Below are 27,640 nucleotides of genomic sequence, written 5' to 3'. Positions count from 1 at the left end.
TCCAGAAATCTAGGACTATAGTATCTGCTTGTTGCCTTTCATCTATGGTTCACAGGATACTGAATGAGAAAAGGGCAAGCTGAATTTTGCAAAGTAATGCTTTCTAAATCCACACTGATTTGTGGACAGAAGCTTTTCTGTCCCAAGGAAATGTATTATATTTGAACTTTGAATATGTTCAAGAATTCTGCAGCATACTGATGTTAAAGATGTGTGTCTGAAATTTTGTGGGTTTGTTTTTTACACCCTTCTTATATACAGCAGCCTCCTGTGCTTTTCTCCCATCACTTGGGACTTTGTGCTGAGTGAGAGATATGCAATAAATGCAAGTTAAGTATGGCTCCAATTTGTAGCAACTTAGGACATTTATCACATGGAACAAAGATTAAAGCATTACACAACTCTGAAGACCCCTTACTCAAAACAGTAGCAAAAGCAATAAGATTCAATCAGATCATTCAGAATATACTAATTACACGGCCATGGTTGACCAATCTTACAGTGCTACCAATTTACATTTCAAACCATATGTGAGCCACCATGACTGACTTAATGCTTTATGTTTATGACATAGTCATGACTTCCTTTGGTTTTCCAAAGTAAGATTTGGTATGTCATGACTTTTATCACTTGACTGAGAAAATTCATATGTGGAAAACATGAAATAACAGCAAGAAATAGTCTCATACAATTAATGCAAAACAAATTTTTACTTTTGGTGTGTAAACATTGAACCTTCAAAATAACTGCTCAGTAAAATCAGTGTTGATAGTACTTCAGAAAATGTTATTGAAAATACCCAGATACATCACTCAGCTGTTTCTGTCCCCTGAATACCCACAAATGACATTGACATACAATAAAACTGTTCAGTGATATTGGTGATGATAGTACCTCACAAACTGTTGTTGAAGATACTCTGATACTCAGTGCAGTGGCTACTGTGTCACTAAACACCAACAAATGATGACCAACATTCAACAAATTCTCACCATTTGGGGACGCTCATAATTATCATGGAGAACCATGCAAAAGTGATAGTATCTTGTATTAATAAGATGACAATTGTAAAGGCAACAGATTTTATTAAGCCTCCAGCTTCCTTATCAAAAGTTAGCACAGTTGTAAGCTCTACAGAAATAAATGAATTATCTTTAGTGCTCTGTTTGATGGAACTAATGACATGTACAATAATGAAATCTTCATAGCCTGCTGAGATATAAGGAATAACTGAACTAACTGATTCATACTAATATTATTTTTCTCAACATTTTGCATCACCATAAATCGAGATCTTGGTCTTGCATGAATAGAGAAATCAGTGCAGCTAGCGAATCGTTTTCAAAATAATCAAATGTTTCAAAATTGTAAATGTTGTGGCTGTAAGTGATATCAGTCACAGGTTCCACTCAGGCACATGTTCTCTCTTTAAATGATCTTGAGAAGCAACTAACAGTGTAGAAGTTACTCAAAGAAATAAGGAAACCTTATGTGTCCACTACAAGCAAGACAATATTACAATGGTATCAGTGCTCTGAACACGGGCTCTTTTTTAGTATAGATAACCCATAAAAATTACATCTACAGTACTTAAGAAATAAATTGCACTTGTTGTAAACATTCATAGAAGATAGTCCACATGTTTTGGTAATTACGAACATGCCCTAAAGTGGGATGAAAAAAGTTATTTTAAATTAGATGGTTACTATTTAGTGAGTAGTTACTGTAAGCAGCATCAGAAAGAGAGTTTGCAGCTCTTTATGTTAGTCACTAATGCCAACATCTTAAAGTAAAATAACTGTTAATTGAACAGTAGTGTAGAGTAGGTTTACTTGAATTAACTGGCATTGTGATATGTTATGAAGACTTCACAACAACACAATGAAGCACAAAGGGGTGGATGCCTGTAGCCACTGTAATTCCACTTTTATTATTATTATTATTATTATTGCTAGTAGATTGGTTGCATAAATGTGGATCCTCCAGCAGAAATGAAGCCTAACCATTAACAACATAATCTTACTCATGGTAGTGTGTGCTTGGAAGTCTGTGTAGTTGTGTGTATGAACATGTGTACCTCCAACTGGAAGAAGAGCAGAGAGCACAAAAGGTAGTGAACACTGTTTTCTGTTATGTGTGTTTATGCACAGCACATCAGTCTATTATAGATGACTGGTTGCCTTTTCCGTATATTACATCTTGTTCTACCCAGAACTTTCCATTATTGTTATAGCTCATTAATTGTAACATCAAAGAAGGCACATTTCCCAGTGTACTGTAAAGGATCATTGTCAGGCCAATATACAAAAATATGATCAAGATTTTTGAGTCAGCGATGCTGGAACAGCATAGTGCCTTCTATCACTAAAAACAATCTCCTTGCAGAAACCCAACATGGATTCAGAAAGGTTTCAACACAACAACAGCTGTCACAGAACTTTTTCACAAACTCTGCAGCTACCGAGCTGATGGGAGGAGTCCTGTGGGTGTTTTTTTTTTTCCCCCAAAGATATTCAATCTCATTAACCATACGCTGCACTTACAGGAACTGAGAGCATTTAATATCAGACACGAATCTCAGGAACTCTTGTCTATGTGGCTGAAAAACTGTAAACTATTTGCAACTGTAAATTATCAAACTGGGGCAAGAAAATTCAACATTCAGTCAATGATATACAGCAATGCAGGGCATGCCATAAAGTCAATACTTGGACCATATTTTTCTTGCATATGTAAATGATATTGTACAATCTTCTACTTTCAGTATAATAACTTATGATGATGGCATCTCTCTGCTATTTTATGGTGATAATGAGAGGGGGATAACAGCTTTTGCAACACAAGGAATGTTTGAAGTGACTAAACATTTTAGTAACAAGGGTTTGAAAATCAATACCAGCAAATCACAGTTATTGTCCAACACAAGTTTTATATAGAACAATTTCCATGCCTATATATTTAAAAAGAAAGATGATGAGACTTACCAAACAAAAGCACTGGCAGGTCGATAGACACACAAACAAACACAAACATACACACAAAATTCTAGTTTTCGCAACCAACGGTTGCCTCGTCAGGAAGGAGGGAAGGAGAAGGAAAGACAAAAGGATATGGATTTTAAGGGAGAGGGTAAGGAGTCATTCCAATCCCGGGAGCGGAAAGACTTACCTTAGGGGGAAAAAAGGACAGGTATACACTCGCACACACACACATATCCATCCGCATATACACAGACACAAGCAGACATTTGTTAGCATATGACCAGGATTACTAGCATATAGTACTACACTGTCCTGTGATATGATCTTTGGGGGCAATGGAGCTATGGTCAAAAAGTATGTGTTTTACAGAAATAAGAAGTATAAGTATTTTGTCAATTTGATAACAGAACATCTTGCAGAAGCCTCTTCAACGACCTAGGGTTTTTACATTAATAAGAATAGAAACTGTTAACTCCCTATTCATTTTGTACTACCAAGCTTCAGATTTCATTTAACTTACCTAACTGGACATCTTCCTTCAGCTGCCTAGCAATAATGGGCACTGGAGGATATAACCTAATTGTTTCCAGAATTACTCTTTCCAAGTATTTCATTTCTAAGGTATCTGCAAATGTTGCTGGCCTGTCAGAGTCTCCAAATATTTGATATAATTCATCCATGACTTTTTGCTGTAAAAGATGAAAAAAATAATAAATTTGTGTTTAGAACCATGTGTTTAAAAACTTGTATTAGAGTCATAAATATAATGTGGCAAGCTTTTTTTCTTTTTTTGAGGTCCAAGAACTGATAAATGTTCCATCATAGGCTTAAGTACTTCATTTATACATACTACATTAAATTTTTAATCAGATGATAATTTGTGTACCAGATATTTATTAATTGCATTTTTCTGTTTGTAAATTTATGACAGAAGTAAAAGAATTATTCATCAGAAAGATAAAGGTGTAGAAGAAAGAGTACAAACTATATTGAATGAAGAATTGGATAAAAATACTATTTTGGGTGATATGCAGTTATCCTAAATAGTAATCCCCTGTCTCCCAAATTTCTGTTGAATTTTAATATCATCTGCCATAGAAGAAAATAGGATTCAATTTCTCTCTGAAATTCCTATATAAATGTTATGATGGAAGGTCTAATAATATAATCTATAATTAAAATTAAGCAATAAATGCTGAAGCATTTTTGCAAGTAAATTAAAAGTCTCTTATAATTATTTCATGATATCGAGCTGAAAACTTTAAATCCCTGTTACCAGTTTGGTAACAATGCTAGTTGTAAACAGGCATAGAATCTTATAGCATGTGGATAACTGTAATTATTTGGCAATTAAAAATGTACTAATGTAAAATTTGAGCAAGTAGTAGTAGAGAAACAACACCGTAGCATTTTTGAAAAGAAGTATATCTTAGCTAATCACATAACATATTTATTTGTAGTCCATTTTATGCACAAATATTCATACTTCAACTTTTTTTGTAATGATTATTATCAAAAGTGCTTCATAATGGCAAAAAGATGTACGTTTTGCTGGCACTTCATGTAAAATTCCAAAAAATGTGGCTTATGTATGAAAATATATGCAGCAGTTCCTTTTGCTTTAGTTTCTAACAAATACTTCATTAGCTGACATTGACCTGCAGGATTACTAGCATACAGTCCGCCCCCGGTAGCTGAGTGGTCAGTGCGACAGAATGTCGATCCTAAGGGCCCAGGTTCAATTCCCGGCTGGGTGAGAGATTTTCTCCACTCAGGGACTGGGTGTTGTGTTGTCCTAATCATCATAATTTTGTCCCCATCGACGCGCAAGTCGCCGAAGTGGCATCAAAACAAAAGACTTGCACTCGGCGACTGGTCTACCCGACGGGAGGCCCTAGTCACACGACATTTACATTTTACTAGCATACAGTATGACACAGTCCTGTGATATGATATCTGGGGGCAATGGACTAGGGTCAAAAAGTATTTGTTTCACAGAAGTAAGAGTATTACATCAATACAACAATAGAACGTCTTGGAGAAGCCTCTTCACGGACCTAGTATTTCTTACACTTATGTGCCAATACGCTTATTGTCTAGTGATATTTCTGGTTAATATTAAGGATACAATGAGGACAGTGTGAAATAAACAACCCCAGTATGATATTAGAAGCAAAAATAATTTCCATATAGACTACATATCACTATCTAGATGTTAGAATGGAGTTTTATATTCTGATGCAAAAGACTACAACTTGACTCATTCCACATTGCTAAAGACTTTGTTTGAGAATGAAATTTACAGAACATGGTGTGTGAAAGAATGAAAAGAATGGAATTTACAGAACATGGTACGTGAAAGAATGGAGTGATTGAATACATAGTAGATTATGACTAACGACAGTGTTAATACAGTTTCTTATAAAGTTAGTTTAAGTAAAACTCTACTATACAGTAGAAATTTCAGTTGAAAACATTTCTTAGATGCCTGTTGTTACGCCACTGGGAAGTATTATTTCTGAATGATTGTAGGGACATCCTCTATGGAATTTTGCAGAACTGGAGACTAACAATAACAATATGGAACTTAATATTAACAAATGATGCTGGTGTACCTCAGAATAGCGGGCACATGTTTTGAAGTCTTAATCCAGCCCCCTGCTTTAATTTTTAACACAGTCAGTTTAAGTGCATCTTCCACTGAGAAATTTTATATTCAGATCCAGGCCATATTATATCAGCAGGCCTGCTGCTGTGTATTGCACTGTACTGTATTCTTTATTAGTCCTTTTTAATAATATCTGTACAGCAAGTACATTATAATATTGGACAGGTCAAATTTTTATGTCATAACATATAAATTCTAAACTTACAACAGTAACCAAATGTACTTAAACATCACAGTGACTGCAAAAAGTTCTCAACGGATTTAGATGTGCTGTCTTAAACATAAAGCCTGACCGCCAGCTGGCCATTGCAGAGATTAAGTCCAACTCATTCACTTAAGGCAGCCAATGAAACCAGCTGCCTCAAGTCACACTATATGTGTAATCTGGCAGCACTGTAGGATGTGGATGTCTGTGGAGAAAATGTTGCCTTTCTCATGTGTTGTTACAGTGCTGTTTCAGCTCATGGTCTAGTGGTAAGCTTCCAGACATGTAGAAATAAAGTCATGAGTTTGAGTCCATTCCTTTCTCTATTTTTTAAACTGCATTTTGGATGTCTGCTAAAGTTATCTGTGTGATTTAACCACAAAAGTAAATTCACTGCACATTCTAACCCACCAGTAACAGTACAAACTTCCAGAAACAATTCCAAAAAACAGATCTTGGCTGTATCAAGATCAGAACAGATTATACTTGAGAGTTTTCTCACCCCCCAGCGGCCACATGTTACTGGCTACCAGCCACACTTGACTTGCTGCCTGACATCAGGCACCATCCGACCAGTTGAATGTAGTGCAGTGCTATGAATGTATTTACCAACTGTCATTTTATTATTTGAAGTTTTAGCATTTATCTTTTACCTATGTATTGAATTTTGCATAGTTGAAACTTATAAACCTTGTTCAAGCATTTTAAAACAGTCCCAAGTGGAGAAAGTTCTAACATTTCCAACATATTGTCTGTTTTGTGTTTAATAGTGTGGTGAAGGCAAGTTGAAACCTTTTTAATGTGTGTTGTATGAGTGGTTTTGGGTGAAACACATCAGAAAAGGATTTTCTTGTTTCAAGGAGGACTTTTCTGGTATGGATGATTTTACACATTCAGGAAGTTTTGATAACTGACACATGTGATGAACAGTGACCATTTAACCCCTAGCGAGGCACTGAATACGTGATCATTCTCTCATGGCTGCAGTAGGGGTAAGACAGAAAGAAACAGGTTTCCCACAAAATAAATGATAAGAGAAATTGTAATTTACTCATACAATAACCTTCTTACAGTCTATAACTTAAATTTTCAATTCACTGACACTTATTAAGCACAAATTGTTCAGAATAGACTCTACTTCATCAAAATGGCAAGTGTGTGTCTGTTGTCAAATACATGAATCAGAGTGTAGCAGTTATTTATTCGAATAACTATTTTCTCAGTATCTTTAAAAATAGTGGCAGCAGGACTGCAGCAAGCTAATTACTTAACTAACTGTAACATATAGGACCTTTGTAGTGATTGTCATTGCAGTTGCATAGCAGATGGTAATATTTGTTAAACAGTTATCTGCAGAAATAATGCAATTACCACAAGAGTCTGATTTTTGTTGGTTCTAATTAGACCATGAAGTACTCCTACACCCAACTTAGAAAGCAAATTTTGCATGATGATTAAATGGTTGCAGTTTGTCACATATGTCAGATGTCAAGGCTTCCTGAATGTGGGAAATCGTTCATACCAGAACATTCTTTCTCGAAACAAGAAGATCCTTTTCTGATGTGTTTGCCCAAAGGCACACACCCCACACAGAATACAAAGGCTGTGAGCTGCCCTCACTGCCATAACCATCCTATCAAATGCAAAGCGATCATTACATCACTAATGTTAGACCATTCTCCATTTGGGACACTATTTTATGATGCTTGAACAAAGTAAATATGTTTCAAGTATTTAAAATCCAATTTACAAATGCAAGATAAATACTTGAAATTCAAATAATAAAATGACAGTTGGGAAATACACTTATAATGCCATACTGTGTTCACCAGGTCAGATAGGGCCTGATGTTAGGTGGTGGGTGATGTGTAGCCAGTAGCTGCTGGAGGGCAAGGAAATCTTGAGTGTAGACTGTTGTGATCTTGATACAGCCATGAGCTGTTTTTCCAAATAGTTTCTGGAAGTTTTTGCTGTAATTGGTGGGTTAGAAAGTGAAGCAAATTATCTTTAAACTCATGGCTTTATGTCTACATCTTGCAGTGTTTACCACAAGACCACAAGCTGATACAGCACTGTAACAACTCAAGGAGAAGACAACGAAAACACTTACTTCACAGACTTCCACATACTGCAGTAGGATGGCTGAACTTAGAACTCTTGAGTGGCAACCAGTTTTTACTGGTCACCTTAAGTGAATGAGCCAGATTTAGTCTCTGTGGTGGCCAGCTGATAACCAGGATTTATGTCTAAGACTATATAGCAGGTGTTTATAATTAAACTTTCCCTATTTAACATGTTATAACACAGAAACTAATTACCCTATGAGTACCAAACTTGGTAGCATTAATATCTAGAGTATGGGGTGCATGGTTTCCATGTGTCACAGCGCCACCATCCAGTTCCAACTACGGCAACCAGCTGCTGTGATCAGTCATCATGATTCATAGTCTCACACATGTGACCAGTCACAGTGCACATGTTGATGTGTCAACATGAGCTTGGACAAAAGGAGCAGGGCATTATTGGTGAAGCTTTATCATCAAAACAGTAGTAATGCTGCAGCTGCGCTTCCTGAATAATGCAAACTGAAAGGATTATGGAAGTGTTCTCTTTTTCCATGAAGAAGTTCGAATCAGCTGGAGAACTGTGCATCGCTCCAGGAATGGTTGCACCACAGGCAGTTGATGAAATCGCTGTTGCTTTGGCAGACAATGCTGTGTGCAATTCCTGATTGCCAGGCAGTGCGCGTGCTGTGTCACAACAGTTGAACATCCCACGGTCCCCTGTATGGAAGGGGCTTCGAACCATTCTCAAATGGTGTCCATACAAGATCCATATTGCACAGCAGCTTGCACCACAGGATGCACAATGATGTGTTAACTTCGCTCTCCACTTTATCACAAGGATTGAAGTTGATGAAAACTGGCCCTGGACCATCTTATGGACAGACAAAGATTATTTTTCTCTGACAGGTGAGAGGTGAACACAAAGAATTGTTGAGTGTGTGCATCTTCACCTCCAGTGACTCTGCATGAAGTTCCTCTGTATGGTGAACATGTCACCATATGGCATGGCTTCATGGCTACATTCACCATTGGCCCATTCTTTTTTGAACAGGTTGGTGCTCAAGGACCAAAGAAGTGCAGTGTGACTGGCCAGCATTACTGCGGTATACTTCACCAGCATATCATACCCACCCTACAGGAGAAAGACACATTGAACTCAACAGTTTTCATATAAGATGGGGCCCCACTACACATCACTCATGAATTTCACCTGTTTCTCTGAAACTTAAACTTATTTGGAAACAAATGAATTATCAGTGGATTGTTTCCAAATGCTTGGCTGACATGATCGTCTGATCTCACTCCCTCTGATTTCTGGTTGTGGGGCTACCTGAAGGACAGGGCTTACCAGGGGAACATTCACACATGTGCTGATTTGAAACGCTGCATATCAAGAGAGATAGCCAGTATCCTACAGACGTGCTTTTTTTCAGATGTGCAGAATGCAATCCTGCATTTTCACACTCTTCTGGACACTGATGGGTGCCATATTGAACCCATTTTGTAGCAGTAATGCTACTGGTATGTAATGGTATGATGTACTATAGCAGCACATTAAAAATGTTTCAGTTGAATTGAATCTGCATTGTTTCTCTTCCCCACTTCCTTGACATTAATCATACCAACTCTGGTACTCATGCGGTAATTAGTTTCCATGCTATAACATGTTAAATGGGAAGGTTTAATTATAACCACCTGGTATATATGTAATTTTCATCAATGCACTTAACTGTAACCCTACAGCTGTTCAATTACTTCAATTTATGCAGGATGCAACACATTCAACTATTTCCACTTAACAAAATATGAGGACTTTTCTACTATCATTATATTACTACAATAATAAAGTACACATATAAGTTCTTAACCTGTTAGATAGTTGAAGTTTTTAAAATAAGGGTTTCCATGGGTTTCAGCCAGGTACACATTCCATAGATTGTACAGTTCTCTTTTGGGCTTTGAAACAACTAAGCTAGCACTAGAGTTTAACCAGAAGGTTAGCCATACTGCAATAGAATACTGATTTGGCAAAGTACATATTTTGTGTTGTTTTCTTTCATATGCAGCTTGAAATAACCATTATGCAGAAGCAGAGGTTGTTCAGTTTACTGATTATGTATTTTGTATGTTGGACTCATCTCAGGTCCTCCTGGATCCATACTCCAAGAAACTTGTGGCACTTACATTTTCCACATTTTCTGGTGAATAACTTGTATGTGGAGTTAAGGGTTGCATATTCTATACTGTGTGGATATCTGCAGTAATTGTTTTCTGGATATATATAATTAGATAGTTTGCAGAAAACCAGTAATAACCACAAACAAATGATTATTTTAGTTTACTATTAAATTCAGAACTTCCTTTTGAATACCATGGCTGCCCCCAAATAAAAGCACCCTACACAAAATTTTAAATCACTTATCCCCTATTTTACACTTTTTATTCATTTAATTTTTTTCTTTGTATTGAAAGTTAGAATTATAAAGATTACCTGAACTGCTTGATGGATACCCAGAAGACACAGTGTAAAACTAGAGGCAGCAGCAGTAGTATCATGTCCCTGAAATATGTGAAGCAAATGACATTATAAGTTTACTCTTTATTTGCTGTCTTTAATTTATGTAAATATGCCATTTAATTGAAGGGGAGAACAGTATTGCATAGCCTAATGTCTAGTTACTAAAAATTTCACTTTTGTGTAAGATCTGTAAACACATAAAAGACATGATATAATTCAGAAATACTGTATATAGAATTTCACCTCAAACATGATAGTGTCAACTTCTTCCTTTATTTCATCATCAGATATTACAGCTCCAGATTGAGCAGACTCAATCATTAAGTCAAGAAATGCCATCCGTTTCTTCTCACCTGTGAAGAAGAGCATAATGAAGATAATTATTGACCTTTTATTCATGACATATCTCTAAAATATTGTGTACTAGCATAAGTGTCAAATGAGAAAAATTAAATTTACAGCACTGTTAACCATCGGGCTGTAGTGAGCAGCTTGCAAGAGATAGTCCTTGGGTGCTGCACTCTCATGCTGCTTGTTGTGCTCTAAGTGCTGAAAAAGGCCTATGCCGTTACAAGTTCTCGTCACTTATTTTTACAGTGGGTCTTTAACAGGCACTAGAAGAGTTAGGAACACTACTTATGAAAATTTTGCTCATATGTAATGTGTTTTCCTAGCAGAGGCACATAAACAAATTTAAAATACGAGCTCAGACAACATTTTTGTCATCCATTCATTTTAATGATATTTTGCAGTACAGACAAGAAAAGACTGCTTAATTTCATTATTTACAACACAACTTGATTTTTAACATCTTCTATTGTGTTTGGAACCAGTGATAAAATGTGACAGTGATGGAATGTGGTAGTGGCAGCACAGAAGTTCATCACAGTTAAACACTAAACATGCACAACTCTCAAATTTTCTGCAGCAATAAAGTGCACCACATACATTTAATGATGCATGGCCGCAGTAGCAGTCAGTCACATCTAAGGCACAGTGTGCTCTAACTGCTGTGGCAGTTCAGCACATTCAAATAGTATAAAAGGACAAAAATATTGAAAAATAGAAGAAATATAAGTTATGTTTATAGTAGTGAGAAATAATTTGGGACTTTGCTGTCATTAATAAACATACCAACATCATCGTCCAGGTCATCTTTTAAGCCTTGGCTCTGATCAAAGTAAGTTCCTTTCTGAGCTTCTTTCTCTGTTTCAAGGTATTCAGCTGCCTCATAATTATTGATCACAGGGCTCTCTTTCCTTTTGAGAAATTCTTCTTTCTTCTTCTTGATTACCTGTTATGTGTGACAAAAAACCAAATAAATAGTGACATTATGTATCAGAAATTGTTTCCCAGAGATTTACATATGTCTGTGGTTGTTGAGGGATGAATAGATTGAGGAGCTATGGAAGAAAGGGAGAGAGTGGAAAGAAGGACAAAAGTGTAGTAATGAAAAGTCATTTTGAAATAACTGACATTCTTTTCAGTTGGGTCCAGGTGTAGATTAGACTAGACTCAGTTTTCATTCCATAGTCCCAAAAATGAGATGATTCTTGTTCAGTTTCTGACAAATGTGGCGACTCTTGCTTTCTCCATATTTTCTCCACAGAAGTAAGAAGCTAACTTGAATCCTGTAACATTTAAAATATCTGTACCAGTGGTCACATGATGTTGAGAGAGGCAGATTATATCAACTGTTTTGCTCAACTCTAATTCTTCAACACAAATAAGCAACTCATTAAGCTCAGTCCTAAGATATTCTGCTGCAATAAATATAACTGATTTTGTGCACTGGGTGAGTTACAACTGGATGAACCTAATTTTTCTGTCAATTTTCAAATATATTCAGTTGCAATCAGGGACTGTTTGCATGAATTGTGTACACTAAAATTTGCTTTCTGGCTGCCTGTTTTATCAGTGTGAATGTCATTTTTAGCCTGTCTCTGAAAACATCTTGTTTCTGCCCTCCCTCCCCTAAAAAGTGCTGTTCTGTCACTTGTAACCACTGGTATTTTATAACTTGTGATAGTGCCCCCCACCTCTTAAGTTGTTTGCTATTAGCCTAGCCTTTCCTCTTGAGGTGAAGAGCTTGCCTAATATAGTCCACCTACTGATACAGTCAACAGGAACCATACTGACATGAAACCCAATACCTGACCCAACCAGCTGCTCCACTTCAAAATTAACTCTCCTAACAGAAGAGTTTAAATGAGGCCGGTCATGGCACCTCAGAACAGATACATGCCCAACACCAGTATGTCTTGTTGCTGAAACTGTCTTTACCAGGTCACCCTCAATCAAGTAATTGGGGTCCCCTTCTATGCAATTTTTCATCACTACTGTAGCCTTCCTTCACATGTTTTAAATTTTAAGCTGCACGTTTTGAAGTCTGCTTGTGTCTGTGTATATGTGGATGGATATGTGTGTGTGTGTGTGTGTGCACGCGAGTGTATACCTGTCCTTTTTTCCCCCTAAGGTAAGTCTTTCCGCTCCCGGGATTGGAATGACTCCTTACCCTCTCCCTTAAAACCCACATCCTTTCGTCTTTCCCTCTCCTTCCCTCTTTCCTGACGAAGCAACCGTTTGTTGCGAAAGCTTGAATTTTGTGTGTATGTTTGTGTGTCTATCAACCTGCCAGCGCTTTTGTTTGGTAAGTCTCATCATCTTTCTTTTTAGATATATATATGAGATATGACATATATGGGAATTAAGTTTTCTATATCCCAATTACTGAACCCATTCCCATAAATACATATAACAGTAAAATGTTTGTTATATATTAATGGTTTACAGATTAGCTGTCTATGCCTGTCTACTGTTCAAACTCTAAAACTGTCTTCCATGAATTCTTAACTGGTATAGTAACATTTTTCTAAAAAAATATTATGGCGTAGTCTTTTCAAAGAGCCAAGGTCCACATTGAATATGTTCCTACCGTGTAGTTTGTGACCTCTAGCCCCATGTATAGTGGTGTCTGAGCATAAAGCTTTACATTATGTGAGGGAAGTCTGAGGTTTTCCTTGTGATGAATAACATTGCTGTGGTTAAAGTGGTACTTTTCAAATTTACATTGGTTGTTATATACGAAAGTCAAAATTTCTAAAATGTACAATGGAGGAATGGTTAGTATTTTTAATGTGTTTAATGTTGGGTGTCATGACTCATTTTTATGGTCTGCACACATTTCTAATAATTTTCTTCTGAAGAATTAATAGCCTTGCACTATTTATAGAATTTCCCCATAAAATTGTTCCACACTGCATAAATGATTTGAAATAACTATGACAGTTGTTCTTTCTTGTGTCCACATGAGTGGAAGCAGATAAAATAAACATTGCAAAAGCTAGGGTGTTTCAGATATTTGCCAAGAAGTCTTTAAGTGTCTTCCAGTTAAGACTTTTATGAAGGTTTAGGCTCAATAATTTCACATGGGTTTCTTCTGTCATCAACTCATTATTATGAGCTATTTTTAAGGGGCCCATTGCTGATGATTTAGAGACAAACTGCATTATTGAGGTCTTTGTCCCATTCAGTTTTAGTCCATTTTTATGGAACCAGGGATTCAGGAGGTCCTAGAACATTTTGTACACTATCTGGAATTTTTCCAAGAGTGTCATCTTCTATCAGGACTGATGTGTCATTTGCAAACAAGCCTGAATGAGCACTGGTATTTAATGGTAAATCATTGGCATACAACAAGAACAGGTATGGATCCATTATTGAACCCTGTAGGACCCCTTGGGAACTTTTTCTCCACTCAGTAGTAGTTAACAGAATTTAAAGTTAAAATAACTCCTTGTTTCCTTTCTATCAGATAAGAACTGAGCCACTGTAATGCAGTACCCTTGATCTTGTAGCTCTTAAGTTTGTTAAGTAATAAAGAGTGGTTCACTGAATCAAAGTTGCCCCTGTGTCCAATAAAAAGTTGTGCTTTTTATCCTTCATTGTTCCCACTATACTACACTCCACTTCTGCATCCATATTAGTTGCACTGAAATTTATTGGGAACTCTGGGCAGCGGACCTGGGTTCCCTTTTGTGTTTAACACCAGCTTATTCACCCTTATTTCCCCTTACAATATCTACAACTTCACTGTTAGTGTCCAGCTGCACCACTTCTACTGCACTAAAATTGACAATATTGCCTCTGTATGTGTCCCATTCTCCCACATCTATAACGCCACATACTAGTGAAGAATACTCCTCACTTGTCCCGCAGTCCAGTTACTAGACCAATCTCTTCAAATTCCATGGCTAATCTGACAACAGAGTATAAATCCTCCAGGGTATCTGTTCTCACCCTTCTAGACTTATCAGGTAGCAATTTCCTTAAAAATGCATCCAATGCCCTCTGCTCCATTTCAAAGGGTTATGACCCAGTTTGCCTCGTCACTTTCCCCTAATTCATGTGTATATACATTCACTTTCAATATTCTCTCCACAAAATTTTCTACTGAGCCCTTACGTCTCTTTGATGATCACCCAAGTGTTCATGAGGAAACCTTATGCTGTTTTGCTTCTTGTACCTTTGTAGCAGACCTTTTTACAATTCATCAAATATCTGTGTCCCTCTGTACATCTGAAATATGTCTTGGCTTCCCCTACTAGCCAAAACTTTGTCACAAGTACTAACTGATCCCGTGACCAGCCTGAATATTAGCTGCTAACTGGAGATCATCCAAAAATGACACTATGTCATCAGTCAACTTTCCACAGATTGGCTGTGGCTGGACCTAATAAAGGAGTAGGTTGTCTGGCTAATTCCAGTTCTTCTTCCCTAGCTGCAAGCCCATTACACAAATCTGCATTATATGCTTTTAACTCCATCATTTAATTAACCAATGCCTGAACTGGATCCTGATTACTGAACCTTGTGCTTGAGACTGCCATTATCTCCACTATACACTAAAGAACACAGAATACACTCGCAATGGGCCACATGACACAACACATACTTACAGTGTGCTTTAATGTCTTATCATCATCTGTCTTGACTCTGTGCGCTGACTAGTCATATGCTCATAGCGATGACAGTTAACATGAATTACAGTACTGGGTCTGACACTGTACAAGGTGCAGAATGACTTGTTGGGTTACACTAATCACACGTCATAGGTCATAAGCAATGCTCATTTCCATTGCCATGGAATAGCAGAACATCAGCCAGTTCCCTGGCTATACCAACGTAACTCTGAAATCCCTATAGATCACTCACTTAGACTTCATCCCTCTACACATAAAACATGGAAAACAACTACTCACAACTGCTCACTCATCCCACTGTCTGATGAAATTGCGTACTCTGGTTGCAAAGCCATGTTGTATGCTGGTACCAGTTTCCAGATGAGGTCCACTAGTGATCCAGATTAAGTGGGGCTGTTATGATGTAGAGGCAGTGGAGTGGCGGGTTGTGGAGGCCATGGTGCTGGCCAGGGATTGCTAGGAAAACTCCACTGTATGACACAACATATTTGATTTAGTCTTAAATTACAATGTCAGAGTGCTGCATGACCTCTGGATATGCCCTCTGTGAGCACCTGGTCCAATGGCAGTGCCTATGACGTAAAAAGGTTGCAGCAGCAGGATGGCTGTGTGAACAGTGCCAGAGACAAATACATCTGCTGAACTGTCTAAAGTATCCACTGCTACTGGGTTAGAAGCTCACCCTGATGCAGAAGGATGGTGACAGTACCACACTGAATGTGAACCACTGCCCTCCAAGCAGAAGTTTGGTGCTGCCATGGAGCCTAAGCCTAGGGATGGCTCATCTGTTGTGGCATTTTAAGTCCACAGGACCAGAGTTAGAATCACGCCAGACCAGCATCAACTGCTGACTGGCCCATAGTGTGATGGAGATGTGCATAGCCCCAATGTCATGGAGGGTACTGCCAGACTGTGCATAATTGTACAAGAATCAGATGGTATTTATAGTGGTTAACATCTCACTTGTTATGCCAGTACATTGCTTCCAGGCACATTCAAATCAGCACTTTCGCTTCTGTGGTGTGGAAATGCTCCACAGCCTGGCTCATAGTTGCACAACTTTCCTGTGAAGTCACCATGATTATGCTGCTTGGCACATCCGCCATGTGCTGTACAAAAAGGCTTGCTTGAGAAATTACATATCAGTGCATCTGTGTCTGTCTGCCTGCCTCACACACAGCTGCCATGGTGCTGCTTTTAATTCAGTAACCCTCAAAATTTAGCGACTGCATTACACTAATTAGTTTCACAGATACTGACACCACAATCATTTTCTATAACAAACTTTCTAGTCTTGTGCATCATGTATGTCATGACAAAGTCTCGCCCATTAGTCTTATGTTTAATATTTTGGGCAGGGGCAGCTTGGTGTGTAATTTAACAGTATAGGATAATATTTAACAAAAAGCTGAAATAGAAAATGATTGTTGTACTGAGTCTGACTTGGAAAAATTGTTTAATTATATAGTGACTGAAGTGGAGAGTGATTTAGTAATTGTCAATACAGTAGGGCATAAAGTGATGATGGATGATCAGATATTGTTCGTAGGTGGGGGAGGGAGGGGGAGGGGAGATTTGGAACAGATTGTGTGAGGTGCATCCAGTAAGTTTCCCTATGTGTTATAAAAAAGCAATGAACACAATTTATCATGTTGAAATAATTTTATCAACATTGTACAATGCTTCTGTTACTTTTCTACATATTCGGGCCATCCTGATTTAGATTTTCCGTGATTTCCCTAAATCGCTCCAGGCAAATGCCGGTGTGGTTCCTTCCAAAGGGCATGGCCGATTTCCTTCCCCATCCTTCCTTAATCCGATGCGACTGATGACCTCGCTGTCTGGTCTCCTTCCCCAAAACAACCCCCAACTTTTCTACATAGTTGCAATGTTGTTCCAAGCAATCTCAGTATTATGACCCAAGTTTTTCCAAACGAGTGTTGTATGAGTTTGTGACCTGTGCTTGTAACCAGCTGTTCACTGTAGATGTCACTTCATCATCACTGTTAAAGTGCTTACCTCCACAGTGAACTTTGAGTTGGAGGAACATGTGAAAATCGTTTGGGGCAATATCTGGTGAATATGGAGAATCTGGGAACACTTCCCAGTTGAATCTACTAAGTTCCACCTGGATCATTCAAGCTGTATGTGGTTGAGCATTGTCGTGAAGGAAGAGACAAAACTCCAGGACTATTTTTCAATTGCAGCTAGCAGAGCCTTCAGGACATTGGAGTATCTCTCTGCATTCATTGTGGTGTTGCAAAACAGGTAGTGAACAAGCAAAACCCAAAAGATGGTTGCCATACATTTCCCTGCCAAATGTGTGACCTTCGCCTTTTTTTGTGTCACTTTTTCCAGGGTTCTTGCACACAATACCCTGACATTTCATCTCAGGAGTAAAAGCCATTTGAACAGCAGATCTCCCTCTGTCTGATGCGTTTCCAGAAACGTTATATCCGGACTCATCAGTTGTTGCTTGTGAACATCACACCCATCTTGCACAGACTTTGTGATAGTGAAGATGGTCTGTCAGGGTCTTTGCAATGGCTGAGAATCCAATTGCAACCCCAGGAAGTAGCTGCATTAGGATGTTGTCAATGGTAACATGACTATCTTCCTCCACAATATTAAGAACTGAAATAATGGCATCATCACATGTCACTGTAGTGAGTCTCCCTGTGCACTGTGTATCATGCTCAGTTTCACACTCTTCGACAAACTGTACATGCCAGTGTTGAACCATTTGAATCCTCCTACAGCCTACCAAATAGATAGAGGTTGATTCCAAAAGGATATTGACATCAGATAGTTGTTTTGCTGTGAAAATAAAATAAAGACAGACTGCACCTCAAAAGCAGACACACTTAATAGTGGTAACTCCATGCTAGCTGGCAGTGTACAGGCAACATACTGTGGTATGCATCACAAGCTGGTATGAACATTGCCAACACATATCAGTCCAACTTGTCATCCCTCACATCATGGGTATGGTTTCTTTTAGAGAGAAATAAAGTAGAGAAACTTATTTATTGGTCTACCCTTGTAATTAATGTTACTGATGTTGATGGCAGTCAGGAAAGTGAGATTAATAATAATGAAGATTCAGAGGTTAACAGTGAGATTTACATTGAAATAAATGAGCATGAGGTAATGAATTTAAATAGTAAATATGTTGGTTCAGATATTGAAAATGGGAAAAATAGGGTTTGCTAATGAAATGGCACTTGAAAATCACATGTTGTCTATTAGTTTCGGTGAGTTACTGCTCATTAAAGTGTTGAGAGATGAAAGTTAAAAGTGTTCTAATGAGTTGAGATTGTGCATGAGTTTGGAGGGAAAAAGAGAAAAATTCTTAAGGATGCTTTGGAATAATTATGAGACTGAGAAAAAAATTGTGAAACTTTATACCCAATCTGGTGGGAGAAAATAAAAAAAAAAAAAAAAAAAAAAAATGTTAAGGGAAGAATGTGTACCCTTATAAATTGTGTTGTAAATCAACCTGCATTTGAAGAAAATTTCATTAATGAGGAACTTGGTGTATCCGAAACATGTTCAAAACCAAAAAGGAAAAACTTGTGGAAAAAGAAATTTACATGAAATGGGATTCAAAGAAATTGAGAATAATTTGTTGTATGAGAATTCTAAAGGGAAAGAGTAATGTAATGAGTCAGGCTGACCACACAGTAATGTTAAGACTGAGGAATGGGAAGGAAAATGTTTAATTAGTAGCCTATTTTCAGAATAAAAAAACCTCAGAGACATATCAAAAAATGGAAAGTAGCCTATTTTCAGAATAAAAAAAACCTCAGAGACATATCAAAAAATGGAAAGGACTTTGTAGAAATGCAAGTGGTAGGATTAAAAACAAAGGAAGCTGTGGGAAAACACAGTAAAGTGGTGAAAAGCCAAGTATTGATAACTTCTAAAATCAGGGATGTAATATTTGGACGTATTTGTCTAGTGGTTCTTAGCTTATGTGAAAATTGTACTTTGGATGTAGATTGGGTAATCATATTAGCTTTGCAGTGAATGATATAGTTTTCATATTTCATGAAAAATGGCTTTTGCTACATTTGCTATTAGCCATCATCAATTAAATGGTTGACCTACTTCAAACTGATACTGAATGCTGGTCTGACCTGCCAGAGGTGGCAGTCATATGTGTGTGAGGTGTGCTGCCTGTGTGAATGAATGTGTGTGTGTTTCTTTTTCTGACAAAGGCTTTGGCCAAAACCTAGTGTAGAAACATCTTTTAGTTGTGCCTGTCTGCAACTTAATGAGTATCTTTACAGTAAGTAGCAGTCCGACTTTTCCTTACATTGTTGATATACAAGGAAAAGTGTAATTCATATTATGGGTGGCTTCATTGTTTGTTACTGTTCATACTGTAACTCCTAAGATTTCAATGTATTTTATGAATGAAGACTCCAGTAAATACAGGGTGTTTCAGAAAGGACTTTACAACTTTAAAAATTCATATAAATTAATTCATAGTACCTACAGAGGTGACTGTAGTGTCAACTTGTAGGGAAATACATCAAGTTTTGTCTTGTGTAGTTCACTAATGCTGAATTAGTTCACTAATGCCAAATCATACTGTAAGGAGCGTTAGTGGCTGTTGCTTTAAAGATGGTTGCCTTCACTTTAACTGAGTGTCTTAGCTGTGTGTTTTGGTTTGAAGAATCGAAGTTGGTGACAACAGTTCGGCATAATTTCTGTACCAAGTGCACGAAAGATCCTCCTAGTAGGCCTACAATTTATGAGTGGCATAAATGTTTTGTAGAAACAGGGTGCTCGGTACGACATGGTAAATCATCAGGTTGTCCAAGCACATCTGACGATGTCATTAAGTGAGTGAGGCAATGTTTTCTCAACAGCCTTACAAAATTGACCCAGCATGCATCTTGTGAACTGCAAATCCCATGTGCGACTGTTTGCCATGTGTTAAGAAACCATTTGCATTTGAAACTGTACAGACTGACGATCATACAAGTAATAAAAGACACGATAAAATTGCTTGCAAGAACTTCTATATGGATATGTTGAATTGATTACATGAGGATGAACATTTCTTGGACAAAATCATCTTTTCTGATGAGTCAACTTTTCACTTAAGTGGCGAGGTTAACACATGTAACTGTAGGATTTGGGACAGTGAAAATCCACATCAAACGTTGAAACGTGTTCGTGATAACCCTAAACTGAACATTTTTTGTGCATTGAGCAAGAACAAAGTGTAAGGCTCCTTTTTTTTCCACAAGAGAACTATCTACGGGATAGTGAACCTGGATATGTTACAATTTTTGATACCACAGATCGATGATAATGACAAAGAACAAAAATGTTTTCTTCATGCAGGATGATGCACCACCCCACTATCTGGCTGACATCTGGGATTTTCTCAGTGACTGCTTTCCAGGTCAATGGATTGGCCATGATGCACCAATTGCATGGCCCCCAAGTTCCCCAGACCTGACACAAACTTGATTTTTTTATGGAGATTCATCAAGGATATTGTGTTTGTACCTCCTGAGCCAGCTTCTCTACCTGTACTTAGAGCAAGAATTTACACTGCCACTGAGCAAGTTGCACCTGAAATGTTACAGTGAGTTTGGGAAGAAACACACTTCCAATGGGATTTGTGCAGGATAACCAATGGAAGTCACATACAACATCTTTAGTTTAAGGTAAAACAACTTGATGTGTTTCCCTCTAAACCCAGCTCTATATCTTCTTTCACTAAATTTGTATGAATTTTTAAACTTGTAAAGTCCTTTTTGAAAAACCCTGTATACATGCTACAATGTATAATATCATTCAGTAGCACTTTGGAGATAAAAATACAAAAAATTTTTTGGTAGTGGACATTTTACACATTAGAAACACACCATACTTACTTTTGATGAGAGACCATGTATTGTATTCAGATGCTGCAACTGTTCCTTAGCCATTCCTACCAAGCGGAATATTGGTTCTAGCCTCAGCCAAACCTTGTATGTTCTCTGGTGAATAATATCACACATCCTGAAAAAACAGAAGGGAATGAATAAACTTTAAGAACACATCTGAAGCTTTAATGACCTGGCAGGCAGTTATTATCTGTATGTTCCATGGATCATACTTGTGACCTCTCACTAAGATGTGGAATGACTCATTTCATCTTTCCAGCAGAATGTACGGTGGCATGCTGACTATAGATAGTATTTCTTAAGATTTATGTAAGGCAGAGTGATGGATATTATAAATCATGTCTCCTTCTAGTATTGTATTTATCAATGCTACTGTTGTGACTGATCACTGACAACAGGGTTCATAAGGCAGTAGATATACCCTGGGGCTATTGTCCACGTGCCAAAATCATAACGTTACAAGCAGCTGGTTTGACTGTCACAGATTGGTCTGAATCTGACAGATTGGTTGTGGGCTAGTGTGAGTGTTTGTTGGGGCAGCCAGCTGCCAGATGGACTGTGACCGGTGAGCTGAGTGCAAGTAAAGGTGTCTAGCAAGCCACAAGGCCCAATGGTCATTGGGGTTTTCCCAGGCAGAAAAAGGGGTGTGTTGCAGCAACATGGTCTAGGGACAAGCTAAGTTGGAGGGACCTGCCACTTGAAATATTGTCACTAATACAATTTTAATGAAAATGCATTAAATTCATTGCAAGTAAGGTAGAGAAAAACTGACGGCAGTTTTGGAGCCATGGCAATGGGACAAGATCATTGAATATAAATCCATGTCTGTAGCTTTAATAGTTAAAAAAATTGTTAACATTATTCCATTATTGTTTATAATAAATTGTAACAATTGAATCCATAATGAAAGTCACACTTGTGATCGCCAGATGTAAGAGGATAATGCCTGCAATATAATGAATAGATTTTTTATCTTATTAAACAAATTGAGAGATGTTATATACAATTTAGTTTATTAATGTATATAGTGCCATTACTATGAAATCCTCCACAGAGACACAAATGATCTTACCAGCATGAATTTCCATCTTTAGTATTCCAATAACTTTCGATTTGTATTTAATCCTCAAGCAGGCAAGCTGTGTCTTATAACATGAGCATGTGTATCACTTGCTTTGTACACTTGTAAAGAATAGCTGTCTTTATGTTAGTAAGGTAAACATATATGAGCAAAGTCATAGTTTAATCTTAAATTAATTAAATAATAAAATGAGATTTCGTTATATCACTCTGTTGCTGCATACAAGTGTTACTCCTCAGTAACGTCTGACTCTAAACATTGAACAGCACAGTTCCATAAGCTACCAGCCAACTGCTCAATGAATTACTAATTATCTCAAAGAAGACTGTCTCATTGCAAAATTGTGCTGCTAGCTTGGGATCTGGGTTATTTTCTTGCATGGATCATAAAAATTTTTTCACCTACCTCAATGTTTATTTTCTATTACTGCTGTTCATTTGGACATGTGATAACACAACTTATCACTGTGTTATCTGAAGCAATAATGAAGGAATAGGTACAGACTTGCAATTGTAAAACAACAATGGAACAATAGGAGACAATGTTACTTATGTCTGGCACATTTCATACATAAGTGCACTCACTCAATGGTTAATTGTAGATGTGATTTATAAAGCAGGTCAGTTAGTGTTTTGACTCGAGTGCTGGATGTGGTGATCTATGTGTTTGACATTTGTTTAAAATTATTGAAATAATATGTGAGTGGGTTCATTAAGAGATCACATAATGACTGAAAAGATTTTTATTGTTTTATCATAAGTATTTATATGATTATTATGAAAATTATGAATGGCGGTCAGGATGAAAGTATCTTCACTGCATCAAGGGGTGGTCATATGATCAACATTTGAATAAGTATGCAGGGCAGAGCCCACAGTCTTTCACCTGTCTTCTTTGCATTTGCAGTTTTGGTGAGATATTTGATTTTGCTTTTGTCTGGAGATGGAAAAGTTATGGGTGGTGTGTATGCCACAAATGCTATTTTTGTGTACTGGGTCTTGTACATTATTATTTAGTGCACGCTGCTAGGTGTGAATGCTATGTCAGCACAAAGTAATACCAAAATTTGCACTGGTGATAGACACTGAACACTCATTCAGTGCATTATTTGTATGTGTTCTCCCATCACATACATTTTATTCCTCTAAAATGGGATTTATATCAAAGGGATTTATATTGCTAAAGGTATTTATATCAAAGTTAAAATCAATATATTTAGAGGAATGTTATCATTCTTCAGGATTTCAACCAACAGATCCAACCTCAGTAAATCTTTTATTAAATTATTCACTATTGTCTCACTGTTAATATAAAGCTTTGGTATGATCATTATTATGCTGTGTTTTGTGCTAAAGTGTGACAATATACTACCACCCCTTATTGATGTTAGCAAGCATGCTCACTGCCCATGCTCTGGGGGATGGGAAAAACATCATAAAAAGTTTAAAGAGTTGTCTGAAAGAGGTTCTACAGAGGGACACTTCGTATTTTCCTTATTACACACTTCTATGCAACAGATACCTTTCTCCTCAGTGATGAGTCACCAAAGAATATGATAACATAAGTCATTAGTAAATAGGGAAAGTAAGTCGACTTTTTAACACTGTCATCTCCAAAATATGATATTATTCATTATGCAAAAGTTGTTGAAGATGTTTAAAAAGATCTACAACATATGGCTTCTAGTTCAGATTCTTATCAATATAAATATCTAAGAATTTTGAACACTCTGCTTCATTTTTTAATCTACCCTCAAGCTTTATTTCTCATGGTGTAGTCAAACCTTGTGAAGTACTTAATAGTACTGATGGGGGATTGTAATTCGATAGTAGAAAAAGGAAGAGAAGGAAAAGTAATAGGTGAATATAGACTTTGGGAAAGGAATGGAAGGTGGAGCCACCTGGTAGAATTTTTACAGAGCATAATTTATTCATTGCTAACACTTGGTTTAAGAAACATGAAAGAGGGTTGTATACATGGAAGATACCCAGAGGCACCAGAAGGGTTTAGATTGATTGTGTAATAGTAAGACAGAGATTTTGGAACCAGATATTAAATTGTAAGACACTTCCAGGGGCAGATGTGGACTCTGGCCACAATTTATTGGTTATGAACTGTAGATTAAAACTGAAGAAATTGAAAAAGGTAGGAAGGATAAGATGAAGGAGCAAGAAGTTGTTGAGAGTTTCAGAGGGAGCATCAGGCAACAGTTTACTAGAACAGGGGAATTGAATACAGAAGAAGATGAATGGGTAGCTTTGAGAGATGAGATAGTGTAGACAGCAGCAGTCAAATATGTAAAAATAAGAGGTCATATGTCTGCTTGTGTCTGACCTGTCCCTTTTTCTCCCTAAGGTAAGTCTTTCTGCTCCTGGGATTGGAATAACTCCTTACCCTCTCCCTTAAAACCCACATCCTTTCGTCTTTCCCTCTCCTTCCTTCTTTCCTGATGAAGCAACCGTGGGTTGCAAAAGCTTGAAATTTGTGTGTGTGTTTGTGTGTTTTTTATTGTGTCTATCTACCAGCGCTTTCTCACTCGGTAAGTCACAGCATTTTTGAATATATAAAATACAAGGTCTTGTAGAAATCTTTGAATTTAACTGATGAAGGGTTAAAATATAAAAATTCTGCAAATGAAACAGGTGAAAGGGAATACAAATGTCTAAAAAAGAGATTGACAGTAAGTGCAAAATGGCTAAGTAGGAATGGATGGACGAATAATGTAAGGAGTCAGAAGCATACTTCATAAGGCAAAAGATAGATACCATATCCAGGACAATTAAAGAGGCCTTTGGTGAAAAGAAAAGCAGCTGTATGAATATCAAGAGTTAGGCTGGAAAGCCAGTCCTCAGCAAAGAAGGGAAAGATGAAAGTTGAAGGATTATGTAGAGTGCCTCTACAAGGGAGATGAATTGAAGGCAATATTATAGAACTGGAAGAGGACATAGATGCACATGAGATGAGAGGTATTATAAAAAAGAAGAATCATAGGGTAAAAATCATAGAGGGGGACAAGGAGATGAATACAGTAAGCAGATTCAAAAGGATGTAAGTTGCACTAGTTATTCAGAGATGAAGAGGTTTGCACAGGCTAAAGTAGCATGGAGAGTGGCATCGAACCAGTCTTTGGACCGAAGACCACAACAATGACAGCATGTGAGAAAAGCTGCACTAAGATTTCAAAGTGGTGGCAAGAACTTTTAAATCTTCAGAAATCTAAAATTGTGCATTTCACAAAAACTTAAAATGTAGTTTCCTATTACTACAAAATCACTGAGTCACAAATGGAATCAATCAACTCACACAAATATCTTGGTGTAACAATTTCTGAAAGTATAAAATGGAATGGTCACATAGACTCAGTTACAGGTAAAGCAAGTGGAGATGATGTCGTACTGGTGGACACTGGGAAAATGCAAGTATTAAACAAAGGAGATTGCTTACAAAACACTTATGAAAACTATCCCTGAATGTTCCTGAAGCATGTGGGTTCCATACCAAATAGCACTAAAAAGAGATCCTGAATGTTTACAAAGAAAGGCAGCATGAATTGTCACATGTTTGTTTGATCCATGAGAGAGTAACACAGAAATGCTGAAATTCTTGATCTGCACACATCTGAGGATAGATGACAACTATCCCATGCAAGATAGATGACAACTATCCCATGCAAGCCGTTCTCTGTGCACCAATGAAACAGCAAGAATCCCTACTGAATTACAAAAAAGGGAGTACTCCATGCCAGTCTTCAAAGTGTTTTACAAAATATAGATGCAAATGTACCACATGAAATAAATCTAAAAATGAGTGAGCAAGAGATTTTAAAGGTTGGGTCCTCCAAGTTTGTGTGTCTGCATATAGATAGCAAACTGAAGTGGCACTACCATATTCAAGATCTGTGCAAAATATCAATCATGACAATGTTTTCCTAAGAAACATATCTAACAGCAGGGAGATGAACACAATAAAAGCAGCATACTTTGGCTATTTTCATCCACTTATGGCTTATGGTATAATATTTTGGGGAACTCAACCACTAGCAAAAAAAGTGATCTATGTACAGAAGTAGTTTGTAAAAATTGTGTGTGAAGTCCATCCTAGACACTCATGTAGAAAAAGATCCTTACAACCACTGATCAATATATTTTTCCCTGATGTGCTTTGTTACTAAACATAACAACTTACTCAAAACCAGTGGTTGATATCATAACTATACGAATGCATGCTGAAAAGTAATGCATCCAAATTTTTTATGTGACAACTCTTAAAGCTTTTTAAATAAAACAAACATTATTACTGTAGATTAACATTCTACATGTTTATTCTTCACATCTACATATTTATTTCTCAACATAGTCACCCTGCTTACAAAGATGTTCCTCCCAAGGAGACATCAGTTTGTTGATACCTTCACTGTACAATGATTAATTTTGTTGATGGAGCTACAGCCTCTCCTCTGTTTGCATGACTTCATCACTATCAAGGTGAAGTCCTCAAAGGTGTTCTTTACATTTGGGCAACAGATGAAAATCAGATGAGGCCAAGTTGGGACTCTATGGAGGGTGATTGGTGACACTGAACCCAAGGCACCAGATTGTTGCAGATGTCACAAGACTTGTGTGTGGGCTGGCATTGTCATGCTAAAGGAGAGGATGCTCCATTTGTGGATGAACTCTTTTAAAATTACAACACACTGCTTTTCATGTACTGAAATGGTTACATTATACACCACCATGTTACATGCTACAATTGAGAGCCCTCTAGTGGCATAGAGCTGCAAATATCTAGACATGAAGAATAAAGATGCAGAATGTTAGTAATGTTTGTTTCATTTAAAAAGCTTTAAGAGTTCTTACATAAAAATTTGAAGGTATTACTTTTCAGCATGCCCTTGTGACACCCAGAGGAAACTTGATATTCCTTATGATCTAAGAAAAAAGTATGGTGTAGAAGTGCGTTCTGTACAGTAGGACCAAGATGTTCAATTCTCTCCCATCACAAATTAAACATTTAGTTGGGAACATGCCCAAGTTTAAAGAAAAACTGAGATTATTGCCTTTAGATGTGTGTTACAGTGTAGATGAATTTCTTCGTAACAGTGCATAATACTTGTATTGTAATACACTTGTAATTTAAACAGGTGATTTAACAAAAATTATGATCACTGAATCTGATGATTAATTTCTTTTTTGTAAGCTTAAACCTATTTTTGTGGTCAATATGGTGGATT

At 37.2% G+C, this 27,640-nt stretch overlaps 1 protein-coding gene across 1 annotated transcript in view; it reads right to left on the bottom strand.

The window, feature by feature from the left end:
• Positions 1-27,640, bottom strand: part of LOC126175357 (cytochrome P450 4g15-like) — a 156,412-nt gene that overhangs the window by 20,785 nt on the left and 107,987 nt on the right. The window contains exons 7-11 of the mRNA XM_049922106.1: positions 21,318-21,444; positions 11,573-11,732; positions 10,682-10,791; positions 10,412-10,480; positions 3,502-3,670 (exon numbers count right to left, since the gene is read on the bottom strand). Of these exons, the coding sequence (XP_049778063.1) occupies positions 3,502-3,670; positions 10,412-10,480; positions 10,682-10,791; positions 11,573-11,732; positions 21,318-21,444 (635 nt within the window). The remainder of the gene's footprint in view (positions 1-3,501; positions 3,671-10,411; positions 10,481-10,681; positions 10,792-11,572; positions 11,733-21,317; positions 21,445-27,640) is intronic.

This window comes from Schistocerca cancellata, chromosome 3 (assembly GCF_023864275.1).
Source record: "Schistocerca cancellata isolate TAMUIC-IGC-003103 chromosome 3, iqSchCanc2.1, whole genome shotgun sequence".
Lineage (NCBI taxonomy): Eukaryota > Metazoa > Arthropoda > Insecta > Orthoptera > Acrididae > Schistocerca > Schistocerca cancellata.
Note: the sequence above shows the minus strand (reverse complement) of the source record. Positions and strands in the feature narration are given on the sequence as shown.